The sequence below is a fragment of the Osmerus mordax genome, chromosome 12 (assembly GCF_038355195.1).
Source record: "Osmerus mordax isolate fOsmMor3 chromosome 12, fOsmMor3.pri, whole genome shotgun sequence".
NCBI lineage: Eukaryota > Metazoa > Chordata > Actinopteri > Osmeriformes > Osmeridae > Osmerus > Osmerus mordax.
In genome coordinates this window covers 7497554-7520935 of record NC_090061.1, presented here as the reverse complement: position 1 = coordinate 7520935, position 23382 = coordinate 7497554, and the positions used below count along the sequence as shown (strand labels likewise).

Sequence of the window (23382 nt, the reverse complement as noted above, 5' to 3'; positions counted from 1 at the left end):
TTCTAGAGACTGAATCAGATCCCGAAAAAAGGGGTCTGTCTCTCATGAATGATGAGGACATGTGAAGCGTTTTACGGTAAAGCACTGACACCCTGTGATTCTAGGAAAAACTGCATTATTCTAATGTTCATTTTGGTATACCTCCCTACAAACTTTAAGGTGCAATAAGAAGTAACTAAACCAATTGGATATCAAGGGCGTCAAAAATTATATATACTCGAAGTGGCAGACATATTTTACTAATCATGACAACGTTTCACAATCTTCAATACAAGCAATACAAATGAAAGGAAATATCCACACATGGCATGAACCTGTTTGATATATAAACCGCAGACTACAGTTAAAAATTCTGCGTAGTCAAGAATTAAGACAACCATTTCAGCACCTAGGCTCTGGACAGCGACACGTGTATGGCAGCTATACGGCAAACGCCCTGGTCCGAGAAGAAACATGATTTCATGAAATCATTTCAGTACGCAAAGCTGAATAAATTACAAATGTTGACAATTAATGGTAAAAAAAAAACGGTAAAAAAAAAAACACATGCACCAACATCAAACACAGCACAGCCATGGTTCGCCGAAGAAAAAAAATACAAATAAAACTTACCTCTCCAGATGCTCCCCTCCTGTGATCGGGGACCACCAGAGTATTCCCATTGCTGCCCGGGACTATAGTAGAACCTATACTCATTCTCGGTCCAACTAACATGTACCGTTTGTCTCCGGATCTGTACTGGATGCTGTGGCACAGTGTCCCGTCATAGTTCGTGTCTTGTAAATACTTGGAGGAATAATCTGGTGTTTTAGAACACTGCATTACAATCAACACGATGATGCTGACCAGGAAAAGAGTGGACACTGATCCCAAAGTGATGATCAAATAGAATGTAACATTGTTCTCATCGTCATCTTTGACTGAACTTTTAACATCAGAAGCAGCAAAAGCCTCTTTGGGCTCCACTGCGTTGATGATCACAGTAGCTGTTGCTGAGAGTGAAACGTTCCCATTGTCTTTGACCAGTATGACCAGTTTATGTTCAGCCTCGTCTGTCTCTGTGAAGGACCTAAGTGTCCTTATCTGTCCTGTGTAGCGGTCCAGAGAAAAGAGTGTGTGGTCACTAACTTCCTGCAGTGAAAACAACAACCAGCCGTTATATCCTATATCAGCGTCATAGGCTCTCACTTTAGTCACCAAATGTCCTGCGTTGACATTGCGTGGAATCTCCTCCACACCTTCAGCAGAACCGTTAGCGCTGACTGGATACAAGATCACTGGAGCGTTGTCATTCTGATCCAGAAGGAACACATTCACTGTGACGTTGCTGCTTAGCGACGGAGTTCCAGAGTCTGTTGCTACAACTTGGAATTGGAACGTTTTCAAAGTTTCAAAGTCAAAGGTTTTTAGTGCGGAAATCTGTCCATTATCAGAATTGACATTCAGGAAGGACGCCAAATCATTCTGTTTGCTCTCTCCTCTAACGATGTTATAGGATATGCCAGCATTTTCATGCAAGTCATTGTCCGACGCGCTTACAGAGAATATTGACGAACCAGCAGCGTTATTTTCAAGTAAGTAAAGCTCAACAGGATTCTGAGAGAATTCTGGTCTGTTATCGTTCACATCTGATATCTGGACGCTCAGAGTTTTGATTGAGGACAGAGGAGGCTGACCACAGTCAGTGGCTGTTATTGTGATGTCGTAATGGGAAACAACCTCTCGGTCCAAGTGAACTTTAGTAACAACCGAATAAACATTTTCTTGATATGACGGTTTTAATTCAAAGGGGACGCTGTGTGCCATTGTTAATATAACTTTACCGTTCATACCAGAGTCTTTGTCCGTCACACTTATGAGTGAAATAACAGTCCCAGGCTTTGAATCTTCGGGAATTATATTTAAGAGTGACGTCACCTCAATCTCTGGTTTATTGTCATTAATGTCAGTAATCTTAATAACAACTCTGCAATCAGTTGATAATGGCGGGCTCCCTTTATCAGAAGCTTGTATGGTTAATTTGTGTACCTCATTTTCTTCAAAGTTAACCAATCCTATTACTTTTATTGCCCCTGTTTTACTATCTAACTGAAATGTATCATGCACTTTACGTTTCATGTTTCTACCCATTGAATATTCCACTTCGCCATTATGACCATAATCCGTGTCGTTGGCAATAATGGTTATTACAGATGTCCCAATTGGTGTATTCTCCTGAATTGTTGCGGAGTAAACATCTTTACCGCAAATAGGACGGTTATCATTTGTATCGAGAACTATTATTGTTATGTTTAGAGTGCCTGATCTTGCTGGATTCCCTCCATCTGTAGCTGTCAACGTTAGTGAATGGTTGCTATTTTGTTCTCGGTCAATGGACTTCTTCAAAATCAGAAAAGGAACTTTGTCTTCGTCTCCATTATCAATAACTTCCAATTCAAAATAAGCATTGCTACTTAACCTGTACATGCGCACATTATTCATTCCAACGTCTAGATCTCGTGCTGTCTGGAGTTCAAAGCGCGTTCCCGTAAGGGTGTTTTCTGCTATCTCCAAAATAAGATATTTTTCAGCAAAACTAGGGGGGTTGTCATTAACATCTGTTATTTCTATACCGACATAGTGAATTTCGAGAGGATTTTCAACTGCGATTTTTAGGTTGATCAAACAGGCAGTATTTCCATCACATTGCTGCTCTCTGTCGATGTGCGTATTGACAAACAACACGCCATTGTTCTGATTTACCTGGAAAAGAGCATCCTTAGATCCAGAAACGATACGAAAACGCCTGTCAGCCAAAGTACTGATGTCGATGCCTAAATCTTTAGCAATATTCCCAACAACAGTTCCCTCTTTAACCTCCTCTGGAACCGAGTATCTTATCTGAGCCGAAACATTTTCTCCGAAGCACATAAGCAAAGAGAAACGCAGAGCGACCCACCAATACTCCCATCTGCGCCTTTGTCCTCCGTCTTCCATAGTCAGAACACAATAAAAATCCAACACGATATGAGAAACCAATAACTCAAATGGTCTAATAAACAAACAGTCGCCTGGAACGCTGATATTTCATGTTTACTTCCAGCTTTACGGAAGGTATTCTGTATCTTGACAATACACGTATCGACTGTGCGCTCTCCTGTCAGTTACAGTAATACAAACAGCACATAAATGGGCAGGGCTTCCACTAGATACCGTTATGTAGTGGAATACTGACACCACGAGGACTAGACGTTGGATTAACTAAACTCCGATGTATTCAAAGAATATTAACGATTAATAAAGTGGAAGGAAAAACTACAATATTTAAACTTCATCACCATGGACAGAGAGCACACTAAGCGATGTGCCAACTGTTAACACTCTCGGTAGTAATGTTAAACATTGTTGGTCTATGCTTTCTTCGCGTTGAGCAAGCAATTATGATACAGAAAACAGAATGCTTAAAAAACGATCAATACAAATAGCTCTTACCTCTCCAGACGCACGCCTCCTGTGATCGGGGACCACCAGAGTATTCCCATTGCTGCCCGGGACTATTGTAGAACCTATACTCATTCTGGGTCCAACTAACATGTACCGTTTGTCTCCGGATCTGTACTGGATGCTGTGGCACAGTGTCCCGTCATAGTTCGCATCTTGTAAATACTTGGATGAATAATCTGGTGTTTTAGAACACTGCATTACAAACAACACGATGATACTGATCAGGAAAAGAGTTGAAACTGACCCCAATGTGATGATCAAATAAAATGTAACATTATTCTCATCATCTTTTTTGACTGAGCTTTTAACATCAGAAGCAGCAAAAGCCTCTTTGGGCTCCACAGCGTTGATGATCACAGTAGCTGTAGCTGAGAGTGAAACGTTCCCATTGTCTTTGACCAGTATGACCAGTTTATGTTCAGCCTCGTCTGTCTCTGTGAAGGACCGAAGTGTCCTTATTTGTCCTGTGTAGCGGTCCAGAGAAAAGAGACTGTGGTCACTAACTTCCTGCAGTGAAAACAACAACCAGCCGTTATATCCTATATCTGCGTCATAGGCTCTCACTTTAGTCACCAACTGGCCTGCGTTCACATTGCGGTGAATCTCCTCCACACCTTCAGCAGAACCGTTAGCGCTGACTGGATACAAGATCACTGGAGTGTTGTCGTTCTGATCCAGAAGGAACACATTCACTGTGACGTTGCTGCTTAGTGACGGGGTGCCAGAGTCTGTTGCTACAACTTGGAATTGGAACGTTTTTAAACATTCAAAGTCAAAGCTTTTTAGCGCGGAAATGTGTCCATTATCAGAATTGATGTTCAGGAAAGATGCCATATCATTCATTTTCCCTTCACCTCTAATAATGTGATAGGAGACAGCAGCATTTTCATGCATGTCTTTATCAGAAGCGCTTACAGAGAATATTGACGAACCAGCAACGTTATTTTCCAATATATAAAGTTCTAAAGGATTTTGTGAGAATTCTGGCCTGTTATCATTCACATCTGATATCTGGACGCTCAGAATTTTGAAAGAGGACAGAGGAGGTTGACCACAGTCAGTGGCTGTTATTTTGATTTCATAATATGATATGAGCTCTCTATCTAATTGCCCCTTTGTGACAATTGAATAAACGTTTTCTTTATATGATGGCTTTAACTCAAAGGGTACGTTCTCTGATAGTGTCGATATTACTTTGCCATTGATTCCCGAGTCTTTATCAGTTACACTAATGAGGGAAATGGCTGTTCCCGGTTTGGATTCTTCAGACACAGTGTTGGAGAGCGATGTCACGTCTATCTCTGGTTTATTATCGTTAACGTCAATAATCTTAATTATTACTCTACACTCAACAGTTAAGGGAGGTGTTCCTTTGTCAGAAGCTTGCACGTCAAGATTATATACCTCTGTATCTTCAAAGTCCACTTCACCTTTCACTCGAATTTCACCGCTTAAACGATCAATCTCAAAAATATCGTAAACCTTTCGCCTTAAAGTTTTACCCAAGCTGTATTCAATTTCACCATTGGTTCCCTCGTCAAGATCTGTTGCGTTCACTTGAAGCACAGCTGTACCAACTGGTACGTTTTCCTGTATTCTAGTTTGATATGTCTCTTGACTAAAAACTGGCCGATTATCATTAACATCAATAACAATTATGGTGACATTAAGAGCACCTGATCTTTGAGGTTTCCCTCCATCTACCGCCGTTACTAATAATATATGTTTATGGTTTTGTTCTCTATCCAGTGCTTTTTTCAACACCAAAAAAGGAATTTTTTCGTCATCGCGTTGACGAACATCAATTTCAAAATGCTCGTTTGGTGTTAGTTTATATGTATGGACCGAATTAATCCCTACATCTTGGTCAAGGGCTGCATGAAGTTGAAATCGTGTTCCGGGCACAGTGTGCTCAGCGATTTCAAACCGCTGCTCCTTTTCTGGGAAGACTGGAGAATGATCGTTCACGTCGGTAATTTCCACACCTACATAGTGTATTTCTAAGGGATTTTCAACGACGATTTTGAGGTCCATCATGCACGGATTATTGCCTTCACAGAGGCTCTCTCTGTCTATATTCCTATCAATATACAAGGCGCCATTGTCTTGGTTTATCTGGAAAAGAGCGTCATTAGATCCCGAAACAATACGAAATCGCCTATCCGTCAATGCACTTATGTCAAGACCCAAATCCTTAGCAACATTTCCAACAACAGTTCCTTCTTTTACCTCTTCGGGAATGGAATATCTTATCTGAGCCGCAACCTGCTCTCCGAAGCACAGTAGCAAAGAGAAACGCAGAGCGACCCACCAGTACTCCCGTCTGCGCCTTTGTCCTTCGTCTCCCATCATTAGTTTACTGGAAATGTTCGGGTCCCAAGAAAGAAATATATGTTTTGTCAAATTATAGTTCCCGCCAGGACAGATAAAAACTACATCTCATATTTCCACGCTGTAAGAACAGGTATTCCTTTCCACCAAAGACATTAAGGTAGCTATGTGCACACCGCTTGATTTGAAGAATGAATCAGCCCGAAAAGAGGGCAGGGCCTGTTCTTTATAGAATCAGTCTGCCTGTGTTACACTGACACCCGGAGGTTTGGGGCTCCATGAGTTATGTACTACGATTTCAATGTGTATATATTAACAAGAAACGGGTATGGCCAACTGGAAATTAACTGTCGAGGGTTAGGGTTACAATGGTAAAATAAAAAAGGATGCAAACGCAAAGGTAATAATACATTGACGCTGCTTAAATTTCAGAACCACATGTATGGACAGCAACAGACACGTCTCCATTCCAAAAGTTTAAGTAACTGCACTCAACCAGTGAGTTAGATAGAGTATAAAATCTAAATCACCAAATAAAAAACATATAATCATTAAAACACAGCTCTTACCTCTCCAGACGCACGCCTCCTGTGATCGGGAACCACCAGAGTATTCCCATTGCTGCCCGGGACTATAGTAGAACCTATACTCATTCTCGGTCCAACTAACATGTACCGTTTGTCTCCGGATCTGTACTGGATGCTGTGGCACAGTGTCCCGTCATAGTTCGTGTCTTGTAAATACTTGGAGGAATAATCTGGAGTTTTAGAACACTGCATTACAATCAACACGATGATGCTGACCAGGAAAAGAGTGGACACTGATCCCAAAGTGATGATCAAATAAAATGTTACAGTGTTGTCTTCCTCATCTCTAAGGGAGCTTTCAACATCAGAAGCAGCAAAAGCCTCTTTGGGCTCCACAGCGTTGATGATCACAGTAGCTGTTGCTGAGAGTGAAACGTTCCCATTGTCTTTGACCAGTATGATCAGTTTATGTTCAGCCTCGTCTGTCTCTGTGAAGGACCGAAGTGTCCTTATCTGTCCTGTGTAGCGGTCCAGAGAAAAGAGACTGTGGTCACTAACTTCATGCAGCGAAAATAACAACCAGCCGTTATATCCTATGTCTGCGTCATAGGCTCTCACTTTAGTCACCAAATGTCCTGCGTTCACATTGCGGGGAATCTCCTCCACACCTTCAGCAGAACCGTTAGCGCTGACTGGATACAAGATCACTGGAGCGTTGTCGTTCTGATCCAGAATAAACACATTCACTGTGACGTTGTTGCTTAGCGACGGAGTTCCAGAGTCTGTTGCTACAACTTGGAACTGGAATGTTTTCAAAGTTTCAAAGTCAAAACTTTTAAGCGCAGAAATGTGTCCATTATCAGAATTGACATTCAGGAAAGATGCCATATCATTCGGTTTTCTCTCTCGTCTAACTATGTGATAGGAGATTGCTGCATTTTCATTCGTGTCTTTATCAGAGGCGCTGACAGAGAATATTGACGCACCAGGAGCGTTGTTTTCCAACATATAAAGTTCAAGAGGATTTTGAGAGAATTCTGGTCTGTTATCGTTCACATCTGATATCTGGACGCTCAGAGTTTTGAACGAGGACAGAGGAGGCTGACCACAGTCAGTGGCTGTTATCGTGATGTCATAGTAAGACACGAGCTCTCTATCCAGTTTCTGCTTGGTCACTAAAGAGAACATATGATCCTGGTATGATGGCTTCAACTCGAAGGGCACGTCGCCAGACAGAGTACAGACAACTTTGCCATTGATCCCCGAGTCTTTATCTGACACACTGATGAGCGAGACAACCGTCCCAGGTTTCGAATCTTCAGACAACATGTTTGAGAGAGATGTCACCTCAATTTCTGGTTTGTTGTCATTTAAGTCTAGAATCCTGATTAGTATTCTACAGTCTGTACTCATCGGGGGCTGTCCCTTATCCGTTGCATGGATGTCTAGTTTGTATACATCAACGTCCTCGAAATTAACTTGCCCTTTCATTCGAATTATGCCTGTAGCTTTATCCAAGTTAAACACATCGTATACCTTATGATCAAGTTCACTACCGAAAGAATATTCAACTTCTCCGTTTACACCCTCGTCTAAATCAGTAGCTTTCACTTTTACTACAACACTTCCTACCTCCACATTTTCAGGCAATGTTACCGAGTACATATCCTGGTTAAATATAGGAGGGTTGTCATTTGAATCAAGAACAGTGATTGTAATATTTAAAGTCCCTGATCTTACTGGACTCCCCCCATCAAAAGCAGTTAAAATGAAACTGTGTTCAGGTTGTTTCTCTCTATCTAAGGGTTTTTGCAAAACTAGAAAAGGAGTTTTATCATCTCCCATTTCGATCATTTGCATTTCAAAATGTTCATTGTGGGTTATTTGATAACTTCTAACAGTATTAATACCAACATCGGGATCCAGGGCAGCTGGTAACTGAAAACGCTTCCGTGGAGGAGTAGATTCGTATATTTCCAATTTTTTCTCTTTTTCTACAAATGTGGGAACATTATCGTTTACATCTGAAATTTCAACTCCAACATAGTGCACCTCTAAAGGATTCTCTAATACCATTTTCAAATTGATTAAGCATGCTCCATTACCATCACAGAGAGCCTCCCTGTCTATATTTTCATGGACATACAAGACGCCATTGTGCTGGTTTACCTTGAAAAGATCGTCATTTGACCCAGACACGATACGAAATTGTCTATCTGTCAAGGTAGTGATGTCCACACCCAAATCCTTGGCAACATTTCCCACAACAGAACCAACCTTTACCTCCTCAGGAATAGAATATCTTATCTGAGCCGAAACCTGCTCTCCGAAGCACAGCAGCAAAAAGAAACGTAGAGCGACACACCAGTACTCCCGTCTGCGCTTTTGTCTTCCGTCTCCCATCTTTACGATCTTAATCCAAAAACGCTTGAAATGTAAAGGTATATTTTCCAATGAGTACATCCTCCCATGCTATGTTCTACTGTAGCAATTGATTGTAGTTTAACGAACTAAACGTTAGATACAAAATCCCTCCCAATGTATAACAACCGTTTCTAAAGCGGACCCTGCTGTGTGAAACAAAATCTCTCTTCTTGGGGCAGGGCTAATGAAGTACAGTAGCTTACACGAACCAGCAACCTAACACTGACACCATGTGGTTACACCTTCAAAGCTACATGGGTGCTACTTCACATGCATAGCAAATACGTTCACGAACAACAAGTGACAGTGAAATAAACTAAACTCGTAGTGTATTAGACATTGGAATGCAACATATATATTGTCGGAATAAAGAATGTGAACCGAAATATTATACCCTTGTGACCAAGCGGAAGTAGCCAGACACTGAAGTAATCCTTCATTTCAGCACCATGGAGTGGATAGCCCCTGTGCAAAAAATACGCTCCCTGGATGTCCCGAATAAGGCAAAAGATCACGTTCGACAGCTGTTTAATAGATTAGTTTAAATTCAACAAAATAACATACCGGAGTGGAAAGTCCCATCAACGGATATACAAAAATTGATACTTTCAAATATGCAGTTCAGCTCTTACCTCTCCAGACGCACGCCTCCTGTGATCGGGAACCACCAGAGTATTCCCATTGCTGCCCGGGACTATAGTAGAACCTATACTCATTCTGGGTCCAACTAACATGTACCGTTTGTCTCCAGATCTATACTGGATGCTGTGGCAAAGTGTCCCGTCATAGTTCGTGTCTTGTAAATACTTGGGGGAATAGTCTGGGGTTTTAGAACACTGCATTACAATCAACACGATGATGCTGACCAGGAAAAGAGTGGACACTGATCCCAAAGTGATTATCAAATAGAATGTAACATTGTTCTCATCCTCTTCTTTGACTGAGCTTTTAACATCAGAGGCGGCAAAAGCCTCTTTGGGCTCCACTGCGTTGATGATCACAGTAGCTGTTGCTGAGAGTGAAACGTTCCCATTGTCTTTGACCAGTATGACCAGTTTATGTTCAGCCTCGTCTGTCTCTGTGAAGGACCGAAGTGTCCTTATCTGTCCTGTGTAGCGGTCCAGAGAAAAGAGATTGTGGTCACTAACTTCCTGCAGTGAAAACAACAACCAGCCGTTATATCCTATATCTGCGTCATAGGCTCTCACTTTAGTCACCAAATGTCCTGCGTTCACATTGCGGGGAATCTCCTCCACACCTTCAGCAGAACCGTTAGCGCTGACTGGATACAAGATCACTGGAGCGTTGTCGTTCTGATCCAGAATAAACACATTCACTGTGACGTTGCTGCTTAGGGACGGAGTTCCAGAGTCTGTTGCTACAACTTGAAATTGGAATGTTTTCAAAGTTTCAAAGTCAAAGGTTTTTAGCGCGGAAATGTGTCCATTATCAGAATTGATATTGAGGAAAGATGCCATATCATTTAGTTTTCCCTCTCCTCTAACGATATTATAGGAGATAGCAGCATTTTCATTCATGTCTTTATCAGAAGCGCTTACAGAGAATATTGACGCACCAGGAACGTTGTTTTCCAACATATAAAGCTCAACAGGATTTTGAGAGAATTCTGGTCTGTTATCGTTCACATCTGATATCTGGACGCTCAGAGTTTTGAACGAGGACAGAGGAGGCTGACCACAGTCAGTGGCTGTTATTGTGATGTCATAATGTGATACAAGTTCACGATCCAAATGCCCTTTTGTGACAATTGAATAAACGTTTTCCTTATATGATGGCTTTAATTCAAATGGAACGTTTTCAGATATGGTGGAAATCACTTTCCCATTAATGCCAAAATCTTTATCCGTCACACTGATTAGGGAAATAACCGAACCTGGTTCGGAATGTTCAGATATTGTATTCGATAAAGATGTCACCTCTATTTCTGGTTTATTGTCGTTTACGTCAATAATTTTAACTATAACTCTACAATCAGTAGATAGGGGAGGTTGACCTCTATCAGATGCTTGAATATTGAACCTAAAAATGTCAACTTCCTCAAAATCTATTGGGCCTTTAACTCGAATGACCCCAGTATTTTCATCCAAAAGAAACATTTCAGTTACGCTTTTCTTTAAATTTCTACCAAGTGAATATTCAACTTCGCCATTTGTTCCAATATCTGGATCCGACGCCTTTATCGTTGCGACAACCTTCCCAATGTCCATATTTTCTTGTAATGTAACTGAGTAAACATCTTGGCTGCAAACTGGTTGATTATCGTTTACGTCTAGTACAGTCACCTTAATGTTAAGAGTACCTGACTTTGGTGGGTTACCCCCATCAAAAGCAGTCAGCAATAAAGAATGAGTGTTGTTTTTCTCCCTGTCCAATGCTTTCTGTAAAACCAAAAAAGGAGTTTTATCTCCCTCTCCACTATCTCGGAGCTCCAAGTCAAAATGTTCGTTTTGATTTAATGTATACGTTCGGACAGAATTAGTACCATAGTCTAAATCGCGTGCTGCCTGCAGTTCAAAACGTGCACCCGGTGGTTTGTTTTCTGCTAAATTAATAGAGACATTTTTCTCAAAAAAGATTGGTGCATTGTCATTTACGTCCATTACCTCCACGCTAACATAATGGACTTCAAGTGGGTTTTCAACAACTATTTTAAGATCTATCACACAAGCGCCACCTGCGTCGCAAAGCTCCTCTCTATCGATATTCTCATGGACAAACAGTATTCCATTTTTCTCGTTCACATTAAACAGACCGTCATTTGATCCAGACACAATACGAAATCTTCTTTTCGCCAATGCGCTGACATCAAGACCGAGGTCTTTGGCAATATTTCCGACGACGGATCCAACTTTAACCTCCTCGGGAATAGAGTATCTTATCTGTGCTGAAATCTGCTCTCCGAAGCACAGTAGCAAAGAGAAACGCAGAGTGACCCACCAGTACTCCCGTCTGCGCCTTTGTCCTCCGTCTCCCATCCTTTTAAAATGATATTCCAACAAGGCTTTGAAATCAAAATAAAATGTTCCAATGGATTTGTCCTTCCATGCTAGTTTTAATTAGATGGTTGTTTTGAAGAAATACGTTTACGGCTCAGATGAATGCCTCCGCAAAAATGTTCACCACCCTAGACTACAGTCGGCAACGTTAGAATGTCACAAAACCTTTTCTTCAAGGGGCAGGGCTTTGAAATTCAACAACATAACACTGACACCCTGTGGCACAAAACGCATAACAGCACATCTAGCGGAGCTGAAAGTCAACGTAGAGTCTCTATAAGATTTAGGTGAATTGTAGTAAAGGCGACCAGCTACTATGATTGCTATGACTAGTTGAAGTAAAATATAGAAAGCAATATGTAAAAGACTCTCACTAAGCTGTTTCCAAAAGGTGCCGGGAAGTGCAGGTAGGTATAAAAGAAAATACTAGGCGAATCCACGACATAAACGAACAAGCATTTCAGCACTGCATTAGTGGACAGCGCATGTTCCTGTCACTGTTTATGTGCGGTTTAAATAAGCAGATGAATTGATAGAAGACATTCGTTTTCAACAGCTCAATTATATCAGATTAAGTTCGTTATAACTGAGGTTCGGGAGGAGAACAAACCGAAACCCATGATCTGCTATCACGAGGACATGCATATGGTTATCACCCAATCACACCAATCACACACTTTGTTCCTATATGCATATCAGAACACACGCAAGAGATCATTCAATAAGTGACCATGCATAACCATTTAATGTTCTTATTTCAAGTAAAACTACTAAACATGGTCAGTCGATGGGGTGGTCTTTCAATTGAAAGTAACGAATAAACAAAAGTCTGAATTGTATCCTTTAATAATGACATGTAAATATTTCACAATTTTCAAAATTCTTAACCAGCTCTTACCTCTCCAGACGCACGCCTCCTGTGATCGGGGACCGCCAGAGTATTCCCATTGCTGCCCGGGACTATAGTAGAACCTATACTCATTCTGGGTCCAACTAACATGTACCGTTTGTCTCCAGATCTGTACTGGATGCTGTGGCAAAGTGTCCCGTCATAGTTCGTGTCTTGTAAATACTTGGGGGAATAGTCTGGGGTTTTAGAACACTGCATTACAATCAACACGATGATGCTGACCAGGAAAAGAGTGGACACTGATCCCAAAGTGATTATCAAATAGAATGTAACATTGTTCTCATCATCTTCTTTGACTGAGCTTTTAACATCAGAGGCGGCAAAAGCCTCTTTGGGCTCCACTGCGTTGATGATCACAGTAGCTGTAGCTGAGAGTGAAACGTTCCCATTATCTTTGACCAGTATGACCAGTTTATGTTCAGCCTCGTCTGTCTCTGTGAAGGACCTAAGTGTCCTTATCTGTCCTGTGTAGCGGTCCAGAGAAAAGAGACTGTGGTCACTAACTTCATGCAGCGAAAATAACAACCAGCCGTTATATCCTATGTCTGCGTCATAGGCTCTCACTTTAGTCACCAAATGTCCTGCGTTCACATTGCGGGGAATCTCCTCCACACCTTCAGCAGAACCGTTAGTGCTGACTGGATACAAGATAACTGGAGCGTTGTCGTTCTGATCCAGAATGAACACATTCACTGTGACGTTGCTGCTTAGGGACGGAGTTCCAGAGTCTGTTGCTACAACTTGAAATTGGAATGTTTTCAAAGTTTCAAAGTCAAAACTTTTAAGCGCGGAAATGTGTCCATTATCAGAATTTACATTCAGGAAAGATGCCATATCATTCGGCTTGCTCTCTCCTCTAACTATGTGATAGGAGATTCCTGCGTTTTCATTCATGTCTTTATCAGAAGCGCTTACAGAGAATATTGACGCACCAGGAGCGTTGTTTTCCAACATATAAAGTTCAAGAGGATTTTGAGAGAATTCTGGTCTGTTATCGTTCACATCTGATATCTGGACGCTCAGAGTTTTGAACGAGGACAGAGGAGGCTGACCACAGTCAGTGGCTGTTATCGTGATGTCATAGTAAGACACGAGCTCCCTATCCAGTTTATGTTTAGTCACTAAAGATAAAATATTATCCTGGTATGATGGCTTTAACTCGAAGGGCACGTCGCCAGACAGAGTACAGACAACTTTGCCATTGACCCCCGAGTCTTTATCTGACACACTGATGAGCGAGACAACCGTCCCAGGTTTCGAATCTTCAGATAACATGTTTGAGAGAGATGTCACCTCAATTTCTGGGCTATTGTCATTTAAGTCTAGAATCCTGATTAGGATTCTACAGTCTGTACTCATCGGTGGCTGTCCCTTATCCGTTGCATGGACGTCTAGATTGTATACATCAACGTCCTCGAAATTAACTTGCCCTTTCATTCGAATTAAGCCTGTAGCTTTATCCAAGTTAAACACATCGTATACCTTATGACCAAGTTCACTACCGAAAGAATATTCAACTTCTCCGTTTACACCCTCGTCTAAATCAGTAGCTTTCACTTTTACTACAACAGTTCCTACCTCCACATTTTCAGGTAATGTTACCGAGTACATCTCCTGGTTAAATATAGGAGGGTTGTCATTTGAATCAAGAACAGTGATTGTAATATTTAAAGTCCCTGAACTTGCTGGACTCCCCCCATCAACAGCTGTTAAAATGAAACAGTGTTCAGGTTGTTTCTCTCTATCCAAGGGTTTTTGCAAAACTAGAAAAGGAATTTTAGCGTTTCCAATTTCTCTCATTTGCATGTCAAAATGTTCGTTGTGGTTAATTTTATAACTTCTAACAGTATTAATACCAACATCGGGATCCAGCGCAGCTGGTAACTGAAAACGCTTCCCTGGTGGAGTAGATTCGTATATTTCAATTTTTTTCTCTTTTTCTACAAATCTGGGTAAATTATCGTTTACATCTGAAATTTCAACTCCAACATAGTGTATCTCTAAAGGATTCTGTAATACCATTTTCAAATTTACTAAGCACGCTCCATGACCATCACAGAGAACCTCCCTGTCTATATTTTCATGGACATACAAAACGCCATTGTTCTGGTTTACGTTGAAAAGATCGTCATTTGATCCAGACACGATACGAAATTGTCTATCTGTCAAGGTAGTGATGTCCAGACCCAAATCCTTGGCAACATTTCCCACAACAGAACCAACTTTAACCTCCTCAGGAATAGAATATCTTATCTGAGCCGAAACCTGCTCTCCGAAGCACAGCAGCAAAATGAAACGTAGAGCGACACACCAGTACTCCCTTCTGCGCTTTTGTCCTCCGTCTCCCATCTTTACGATCTTAATCCAACAATGCTTGAAATGTAAAGGTATATATTCCAATGGGTACGTCCTCCCATACTATGATCTACTGGGGAAATTGATTGTAGTTCAACCATCTAAACGTTAGATAGAAAATTCATCCCAATGTGAAACGACCGTTTCTAAAGCGGAGCCTGTCTGTGTGAGACAAAATCTCTCTTCTAGGGGCTGGGCTAATGATGTACACTATTTTACACGAACCAGCAACCTAACACTGACACCATGTGGTTAAGAGCACATAACACGTTGAAAGCAACATGGATGCTATTACACATGCATAGCAAATACTTTAACGAACTACAAGTGACAGTGAAACAAACTCGTAGTGCATTAGGCATTAGAATGCTACATCTTGTCGGAATAAAGAATGGGGGCCGACATATTATACCCTTGTGACCAAGGGGAAATAGGCAGACATTGAAGTGATCATTAATTTCAGCACCATGCAATGGACAGCTCCTGTGCAAAAATACGCTCCCTGGAAGTCCGAAGAAGGCAAGAAATTACGTTTATTTATTCGACAGCTACTCAATACATACATTTTACTTTAACAAAATAACATTCCGGAGTGGCAAGTCCCATCAAGGGATACACAAAAATAGCTACTTTCAAATATGCAAATTAGCTCTTACCTCTCCAGACGCACGCCTCCTGTGATCGGGAACCACCAGAGTATTCCCATTGCTGCCCGGGACTATAGTAGAACCTATACTCATTCTGGGTCCAACTAACATGTACCGCTTGTCTCCAGATCTGTACTGGATGCTGTGGCAAAGTGTCCCGTCATAGTTCGCATCTTGTAAATACTTGGAGGAATAGTCTGGGCTTTTAGAACACTGCATTACAATCAACACGATGATGCTGACCAGGAAAAGAGTGGACACTGACCCCAAAGTGATGATCAAATAGAATGTAACATTGTTCTCATCGTCATCTTTGACTGAGCTTTTAACATCAGAAGCAGCAAAAGCCTCTTTGGGCTCCACTGCGTTGATGATCACAGTAGCTGTTGCTGAGAGTGAAACGTTCCCATTATCTTTGACCAGTATGACCAGTTTATGTTCAGCCTCGTCTGTCTCTGTGAAGGACCGAAGTGTCCTTATTTGTCCTGTGTAGCGGTCCAGAGAAAAGAGACTGTGGTCACTAACTTCCTGCAGTGAAAACAACAACCAGCCGTTATATCCTATATCTGCGTCATAGGCTCTCACTTTAGTCACCAAATGTCCTGCGTTCACATTACGGGGAATCTCCTCCACACCTTCAGCAGAACCGTTAGCGCTGACTGGATACAAGATCACTGGGGCGTTGTCGTTCTGATCCAGAATGAACACATTCACGGTGACGTTGCTGCTTAGCAATGGAGTTCCAGAGTCTGTTGCTACAACTTGGAATTTGAACGTCTTCAGAGTTTCAAAGTCAAAGGTTTTTAGCGCGGAAATGTGGCCATTATCAGAATTGATATTGAGGAAAGATGCCATATCATTCGGCTTGCTCTCTCCTCTAACTATGTGATAGGAGATTGCTGCATTTTCATTAGTGTCTTTATCAGAGGCTCTTAGAGAGAATATTGACGCACCAGGAGCGTTGTTTTCCAACATATAAAGTTCAAGAGGATTTTTAGAAAATTCTGGTCTGTTATCGTTCACATCTGATATCTGGACGCTCAGAGTTTTGAACGAGGACAGAGGAGGCTGACCACAGTCAGTGGCTGTTATTGTGATGTCATAGTAAGACACGAGCTCTCTATCCAATTTGTGCTTGGTCACTAAAGAGAACATATTATCTTGGTATGATGGCTTTAACTCGAAGGGCACGTCGCCGGACAGAGTACAGACAACTTTTCCATTAATCCCCGAGTCTTTATCTGACACACTGATGAGCGAGACAACCGTCCCAGGTTTCGAATCTTCAGAGACCCTATTTGAGAGAGATGTCACCTCTATTTCTGGTTCATTGTCATTTAAATCTACAATCTTTATGTTAATTCTGCAATTCATACTCATTGGAGGCTGTCCCTTGTCTGTTGCATGGACGTCCAATTTGTACACATTAATGTCTTCAAAGTTAACGTGTCCTTTAATTCGAATTTCTCCTGAAACTTTATCCAAGATAAAGATATCGTATACCTTTGGTTCAAGTTCACTGCCAAACGAATATTCAACTTCACCGTTTACACCCTCGTCCAAATCAGTAGCGTTAACTTTTACTACAACAGTTCCAACCTCCACATTTTCAAGTAGTGTAACGGAGTACAACTCTTGACTAAATACTGGGTGGTTGTCATTTGAATCAAGAACAGTAATTGTAACGTTTAAATTCCCTGACCTTGATGGATTCCCCCCATCGATTGCCGTTAATAACAGTCTATGCTCAGATTGTTTTTCTCGGTCCAAGGGTTTCTGCAAAACTAAGAACGGAATTTTATCATCTCCTATTTCTCTTATTTGCAGGTCAAAATGTTCATTGTGGTTTAATTTATAGACTCTAACTGTATTGATACCAACATCTGGATCTCGAGCGGCTGGCAACTGGAAACGCCTCCCTGGAGGAGTAGATTCAGGAATGTCCAATAGTTTATCCTTTTCTGTAAAACTGGGCATATTATCGTTTACATCTGTAATTTCAACTCCAACATAGTGCACTTCTAAAGGATGCTCAATCACCATTTTCAAATTGATTAAGCACGCTCCATGACCATCACAGAGAGCCTCCCTGTCTATTTCCTTATGGACATACAAGACGCCATTGTTCTGGTTTACCTTGAAAAGATCGTCATTTGATCCAGACACGATACGAAATTGTCTATCTGTCAAGGTAGTGATGTCCAGACCCAAATCCTTGGCAACATTTCCCACAACGGAACCAACTTTTACCTCCTCAGGAATAGAATATCTTATCTGAGCCGAAACCTGCTCTCCGAAGCACAGCAGCAAAAAGAAACGTAGAGCGACACAACAGTACTCCCTTCTGCGTCTTTGTCCTCCGTCTCCCATGTTCACAATCTTAATCCAACAATGCTTGAAATTTAAAGGTATATTTTCTGTGGGTACGTCCTCCCATACTATGTCCTTATTGTCGTTTAACCGTTTTAAGGTTGGATCAAATATTCCGCCCAATGTACTACGACCGTATCTAATGTGGACCCGGTCTGTGTGAAACAAAATATATCTTCTTGGGGCAGGGCTAATGATGTACACTAGCTTACACGAACCAGCAACATAACACTGACACCATGTGGTTAAGACTACATAACACGTTAAAAAGCAACATGGTAGCTGGTACACAGGTAAGGCAAGTATATAAGCGATAGTAAAATAAAATAAACTCTGAGTTCGTTAGACAGAATGCTGAATATTCTCGGAATAACGAAAGGGGACCGAAATATTATACCCTTGTGACCAAGCGGAAACACGCAGACATGGAGGTAATCATTCATTTCAGCACCATTGAGTGGATAGCTCCTGTCCAAAATACCCTCCCTTGACGTCCACAATAAAGCGTAAAATTGAATTGATTTATTCAGTTCAATAGATGAATTGGACTTAACCTAAATAAAAAATGATGGAATGACAAACATGAATTGAAAAAAAAATAGATACTTTCAAATTTTGAATTCAGCTCTTACCTCTCCAGACGCACGCCTCCTGTGATCGGGAACCACCAGAGTATTCCCATTGCTGCCCGGGACTATAGTAGAACCTATACTCATTCTGGGTCCAACTAACATGTACCGTTTGTCTCCGGATCTGTACTGGATGCTGTGGCAAAGTGTCCCGTCATAGTTCGTGTCTTGTAAATACTTTGATGAATAATCTGGGGTTTTAGAACACTGCATTACAATTAACACGATGATGCTGACCAGGAAAAGAGTGGACACTGACCCCAAAGTGATGATCAAATAAAATGTTACACTGTTGTCTTCCTCATCTCTGACAGAGCTTTTAACATCAGAAGCAGCAAAAGCCTCTTTGGGCTCCACTGCGTTGATGATCACAGTAGCTGTTGCTGAGAGTGAAACGTTCCCATTGTCTTTGACTAGTATGATCAGTTTATGTTCAGCCTCGTCTGTCTCTGTGAAGGACCGAAGTGTCCTTATCTGTCCTGTGTAGCGGTCCAGAGAAAAGAGACTGTGGTCACTAACTTCATGCAGAGAAAATAACAACCAGCCGTTATATCCTATGTCTGCGTCATAGGCTCTCACTTTAGTCACCAAATGTCCTGCGTTCACATTGCGGGGAATCTCCTCCACGCCTTCAGCAGAACCGTTAGCGCTGACTGGATACAAGATCACTGGGGCGTTGTCGTTCTGATCCAGAATGAACACATTCACGGTGACGTTGCTGCTTAGCGACGGAGTTCCAGAATCTTTGGCTATAACGTGAAAGTGAAACATTTTCAGTACCTCGAAATCAAAACTTTTGAGTGCATATATGGTCCCGTTGCCTTCATGTATACGTAGAAATGAAGTCACGCTTTGTCCTGTGCTCAACCTGTCAAGCGTATAGGATACTGCTGCATTCTCGCCTTCATCAACATCTGATGCACTTACAGAGAATATTGCCATTCCAGGCATGTTGTTTTCAACAACATAAAAAGTATAAGGGCTCTGCGTAAATACTGGACTGTTATCATTAACATCTACTATCTCCACCTGAATCACTTTATTTGAGGACAGTGGAGGGGCTCCTAAATCTTTGGCCGTAATTGTGATGTCATAAAAAGGTTTAGATTCTTTATCTAGGTGGTCCTTGGTGACTAATGAATAGGAATGCCCATCTGGGGACTGTTTCAGATCAAATGGTAGGTTTTCCGGCAATGTACAGACTACTTGTCCATTCACACCCGAGTCTAGGTCGGTCACCCCCATCAACGCCACCACGGTACCGATAGGTGCGTCTTCTGGGATTCGGCTTGACAACGATGTAACGTCAATCTCGGGCCTGTTATCGTTCACGTCTTCCACTCTAACAAGTACGTTGCAGAGCGTGGAGAGAGAAACTGCTCCCTTGTCGGCAACTAGCACCTTCAGCTCGTAAACCTGTTTCTCCTCATAGTCTAAGCCACCTTTTATCTTTAATTCTCCTGTTTTGCTCTCTAAATCAAAAGGCTCAGCAGCTCTGAATTTGCTGCGTAAAGTGTACTCGACTTCGCCATTTTCACCTTTATCAGAGTCAGACGCATTTATCTTCAACAAAAATGTTCCCATTGACGCGTTTTCTTTTATGTTTATGATGTATTTTTGCTTGTCACATACAGGTGCGTTATCATTTACGTCAGACACAACAACTGTTATATTAAGAAACCCAGATTTTGGTGGCTTCCCTCCGTCTAAAGCAGTTAACTGTAAACTGTGCTCAGCAACGAGTTCCCTATCCAACGGTCTTTGTAAAATGATGAAAGGAATTTTTCCATCCTCCCCAAAATCCTCTGTTTCCAATCGAAAAAAATTGTTGTGACTTAGTTTATAAGATTGCAAAGCATTTAAACCAACGTCTGCGTCGTGTGCTCCCTCCACTTGGAATCGAGCTCCAGCCAATGAGGACTCCAGTATTTCCAATCTATAGATTTCTTCAGCAAATCTAGGGGAGTTATCATTCAAGTCTATTACTTCCACTGTCACTTGATGCATTTCCAGAGGATTCTCTATCACCATTTTTAGGTTTATTAAGCAAGGGGTATTTTTGTCACACAGTTCTTCTCTATCTACTCGATGATTCACTAACAAAGCCCCATCTCTCTGGTTTACCTGAAACAGCTCTTGCTTTGTTCCCGAAACGATACGAAGGTTCCGATCCAGTAGTCTTGCTGTTTCAAATCCTAGGTCTTTTGCTATATTTCCAACTGTTGTGCCCATCTTTAATTCTTCCTGAATGGAGTATCGAATCTGAGCCGATGTTCCTTTCAACAAAATTATTAACAAAGCTAAAAATATCCGATTGCCAGGCCTCCGTCTCTTGCGATTTATTATAGCCATTACATATACAGTATATGACAATCAAACATTAAAACGACAGTGGAGGCCCAGACTAAGTAACGCAAATAACCAATGTTTAAAAAACCGAATAATTAATTTCATATAAGTCCATTGATATTGGCCTGATGGAATAGCTCCGTTGTGCAGCACTCTTTCTGCACGATCATTGAGACACTGAACATTTTATCAAGTTCCTCCACAAATGGTACTGGAAGTCTACGAACAAAAAGCGCCACCTTGTGTCAGTCTGGGAAGCTGGAAAATAGTGGCTAAAGATATAGGATGAATATACCAGTCCTGCCATATGAGTAAACATAATTTAATCAGCGTCAGTATGGGTCTGAACAAATTATCTTATTCATTACAGGAAAGAGGAACATACCACCACTCAAAATATAGGCTACATTCTGAACCAATTTCGTCATCTATGTAGGCACAGTCCTGCGGGATATAACGTTTGAGGAAAAAATCACTAAGCATGATGTTAGTGAATGCTTTTAAAAATAATCGTTCATTTCCCCATAATTTTCTCTCTTTTGGCCATCTCTTACTCTCTATATAGATTTTAGCACAGGGTGTCTGCCTGTTTGCCTACATGGGTGAACAGCGACATGCTATGGCTGCGTGAGGAAGGCGCGCCCGGTATCCTTATAATACGCCCATGCGTCGTAATCAAGGAACCTTGCCAGAAACATGTCTCTCTCTGTCGCTCTCGCACTCTCTCTCTCTCTCTCTCCCCCCCCCCCCCCCCCTCTCTCTCTCTCTCTCTCTCTCTCTCTCTCTCTCTTTCTCACTCTCTTTGCCTATCTTTATCCCCTCTCTCTCCTTCCCTCATTCTGACGCCCTCTTTTGCCCCGTTCATCTCTAGCCTTAAACCTCACAAAATGTTGAGACAATCTTCATCAACGATACAGTGCTAAACCTTTAGACATTATTGTTCCATAACGCTGATGGAATTGTGAAATCTCAGCACTATAACGTTTACTTCATCGCGAGCTGGGGGCTTGTCAGAATATGACATTACAGGCTGCTTCACAGCACACCACCAGCCCCTGCGAGCAGGCAGCCCGTTGCCCAGGCAACGGAGCTCCGCAAGGCAGGAGCGCAGAGAGAGAGAGTGAAGGGAGGAGGAGGCAGACATGGCTGCTGTAGACAAAGAATGTTCGTTTTTTTATATTTCCTGTTTCACACAGCTGGAATGTATCACAAGGGATAAGGAAACATGTAGCCTTATTTTTCCTCCAGCTTTGTTTGCAAGGATACAGTAGATAATTAAATTGTGATTTTACTGTATAGCTCATACATACATATACACACACATGCACACAACATAAACCCAAAATAAAACCATCACAAAACTCTACACTGCCCTTCCCCAGTACCCCATAACCTCTGTTATTCGATCCCTAGTCTGACACATCCATCCCTCCCCCATCAAATATTACACCCTCCAGGCCCACTTCCAGTCTAACACCAGGGGGCAGAATACCATGTTCCTGCCATGATATGGATTAAGACTATGTAACAGTGGGAGAGGAGCACTGACCAGTGTTCTGTGGCCCTTTGACCACCAAGACAGTAATTATTTGCTGTCCAGCAGGGATGAAAACCATACACAGTCCATATGGTGCAGGTTGCTCGTGTTTTGCAACTGCTAGAAATGCAGGCTGTGCTTTGAGCTGATCTGTGTGTCCGTCTGTCAGCAGCTGCAGGTTGAATGTCACTAAGCTGTTAGTAGCACAAGTATTATTTGTGTTTTTTTCACCACACATTTAGAACAGCAACTTCAATAAAGAAACACTAACAGCTTGCACATAAACGTCTCACTCACTGTAGCTTTCCCCAAGGTGGGGTCCAGATGTGGGCCATTAATTAAAGCTGAAACAGAGATTATGAGTTTATATCAGGTTTTCTCACTGTGATGTCTGGCTAGCCTAGCATGCAATGCTAATAAGGGTTTAAAAGGTCAAAGGGCGGCTAAATAAGCATATGGTTACTTATTATCCTGTCTGCTGCTGGATTACTGTGGTGATGGTGGTGGAGACGGCTGCACACACATAATCAAAGAAAAGAGATTCAGTGATCTCTCTACGACTTAAAGACACTTAGAGGAAACAATGTGTGTCTCTGTCAAAGAAAAAAGGGAAGTGATGAGACAAAAATAAATGCCACAGTTCTGGTCCTCCCATAGGCAGGTTTTTTTTACATTCATAGTTGGGTGTTTCATAAGCACAGCGTAGCTGACCTACATAGGGCTAGGCCTTCTCAGTCAGCACCTAGCAGTGGCTTCAGGCCTATGAGGTAGGTTTGTTTTTCTTTTGTGCCTGTATGTTAGCA

General features: G+C 41.7%; 7 protein-coding genes across 7 annotated transcripts; all 7 read right to left on the bottom strand.

Moving 5' to 3' along the window:
• Nucleotides 1–388: 388 nt before the first annotated feature.
• Nucleotides 389–2976, bottom strand: LOC136954511 (protocadherin alpha-8-like). Its single transcript, XM_067248138.1, has 2 exons — nucleotides 613–2976; nucleotides 389–436 (listed from the first exon to the last, which is right to left on the bottom strand). The coding sequence occupies exons 1-2, from the start codon at nucleotides 2974–2976 to the stop codon at nucleotides 389–391; spliced, it is 2412 nt and encodes an 803-aa protein (XP_067104239.1).
• Nucleotides 2977–3194: 218 nt separating this feature from the next.
• LOC136954510 (protocadherin alpha-3-like) lies at nucleotides 3195–5832 on the bottom strand. Its single transcript, XM_067248137.1, has 2 exons — nucleotides 3472–5832; nucleotides 3195–3209 (listed from the first exon to the last, which is right to left on the bottom strand). Exons 1-2 carry the CDS (start codon nucleotides 5830–5832, stop codon nucleotides 3195–3197), a joined length of 2376 nt encoding a protein of 791 aa, XP_067104238.1.
• Nucleotides 5833–6365: 533 nt separating this feature from the next.
• LOC136954509 (protocadherin alpha-8-like) lies at nucleotides 6366–8744 on the bottom strand. Its single transcript, XM_067248136.1, has one exon. The coding sequence runs from the start codon at nucleotides 8742–8744 to the stop codon at nucleotides 6366–6368; it is 2379 nt and encodes a 792-aa protein (XP_067104237.1).
• A 629-nt stretch (nucleotides 8745–9373) lies between these two features.
• LOC136954508 (protocadherin alpha-13-like) lies at nucleotides 9374–11761 on the bottom strand. The gene has a single exon (XM_067248135.1). The coding sequence runs from the start codon at nucleotides 11759–11761 to the stop codon at nucleotides 9374–9376; it is 2388 nt and encodes a 795-aa protein (XP_067104236.1).
• Nucleotides 11762–12665: 904 nt separating this feature from the next.
• Nucleotides 12666–15041, bottom strand: LOC136954507 (protocadherin alpha-8-like). Its single transcript, XM_067248134.1, has one exon. It carries the CDS (start codon nucleotides 15039–15041, stop codon nucleotides 12666–12668), a length of 2376 nt encoding a protein of 791 aa, XP_067104235.1.
• A 638-nt stretch (nucleotides 15042–15679) lies between these two features.
• On the bottom strand, nucleotides 15680–18064 carry LOC136954505 (protocadherin alpha-3-like). Its single transcript, XM_067248133.1, has one exon. It carries the CDS (start codon nucleotides 18062–18064, stop codon nucleotides 15680–15682), a length of 2385 nt encoding a protein of 794 aa, XP_067104234.1.
• A 608-nt stretch (nucleotides 18065–18672) lies between these two features.
• LOC136954503 (protocadherin gamma-A11-like) lies at nucleotides 18673–21045 on the bottom strand. Its single transcript, XM_067248130.1, has one exon. The coding sequence runs from the start codon at nucleotides 21043–21045 to the stop codon at nucleotides 18673–18675; it is 2373 nt and encodes a 790-aa protein (XP_067104231.1).
• Nucleotides 21046–23382: the final 2337 nt, after the last annotated feature.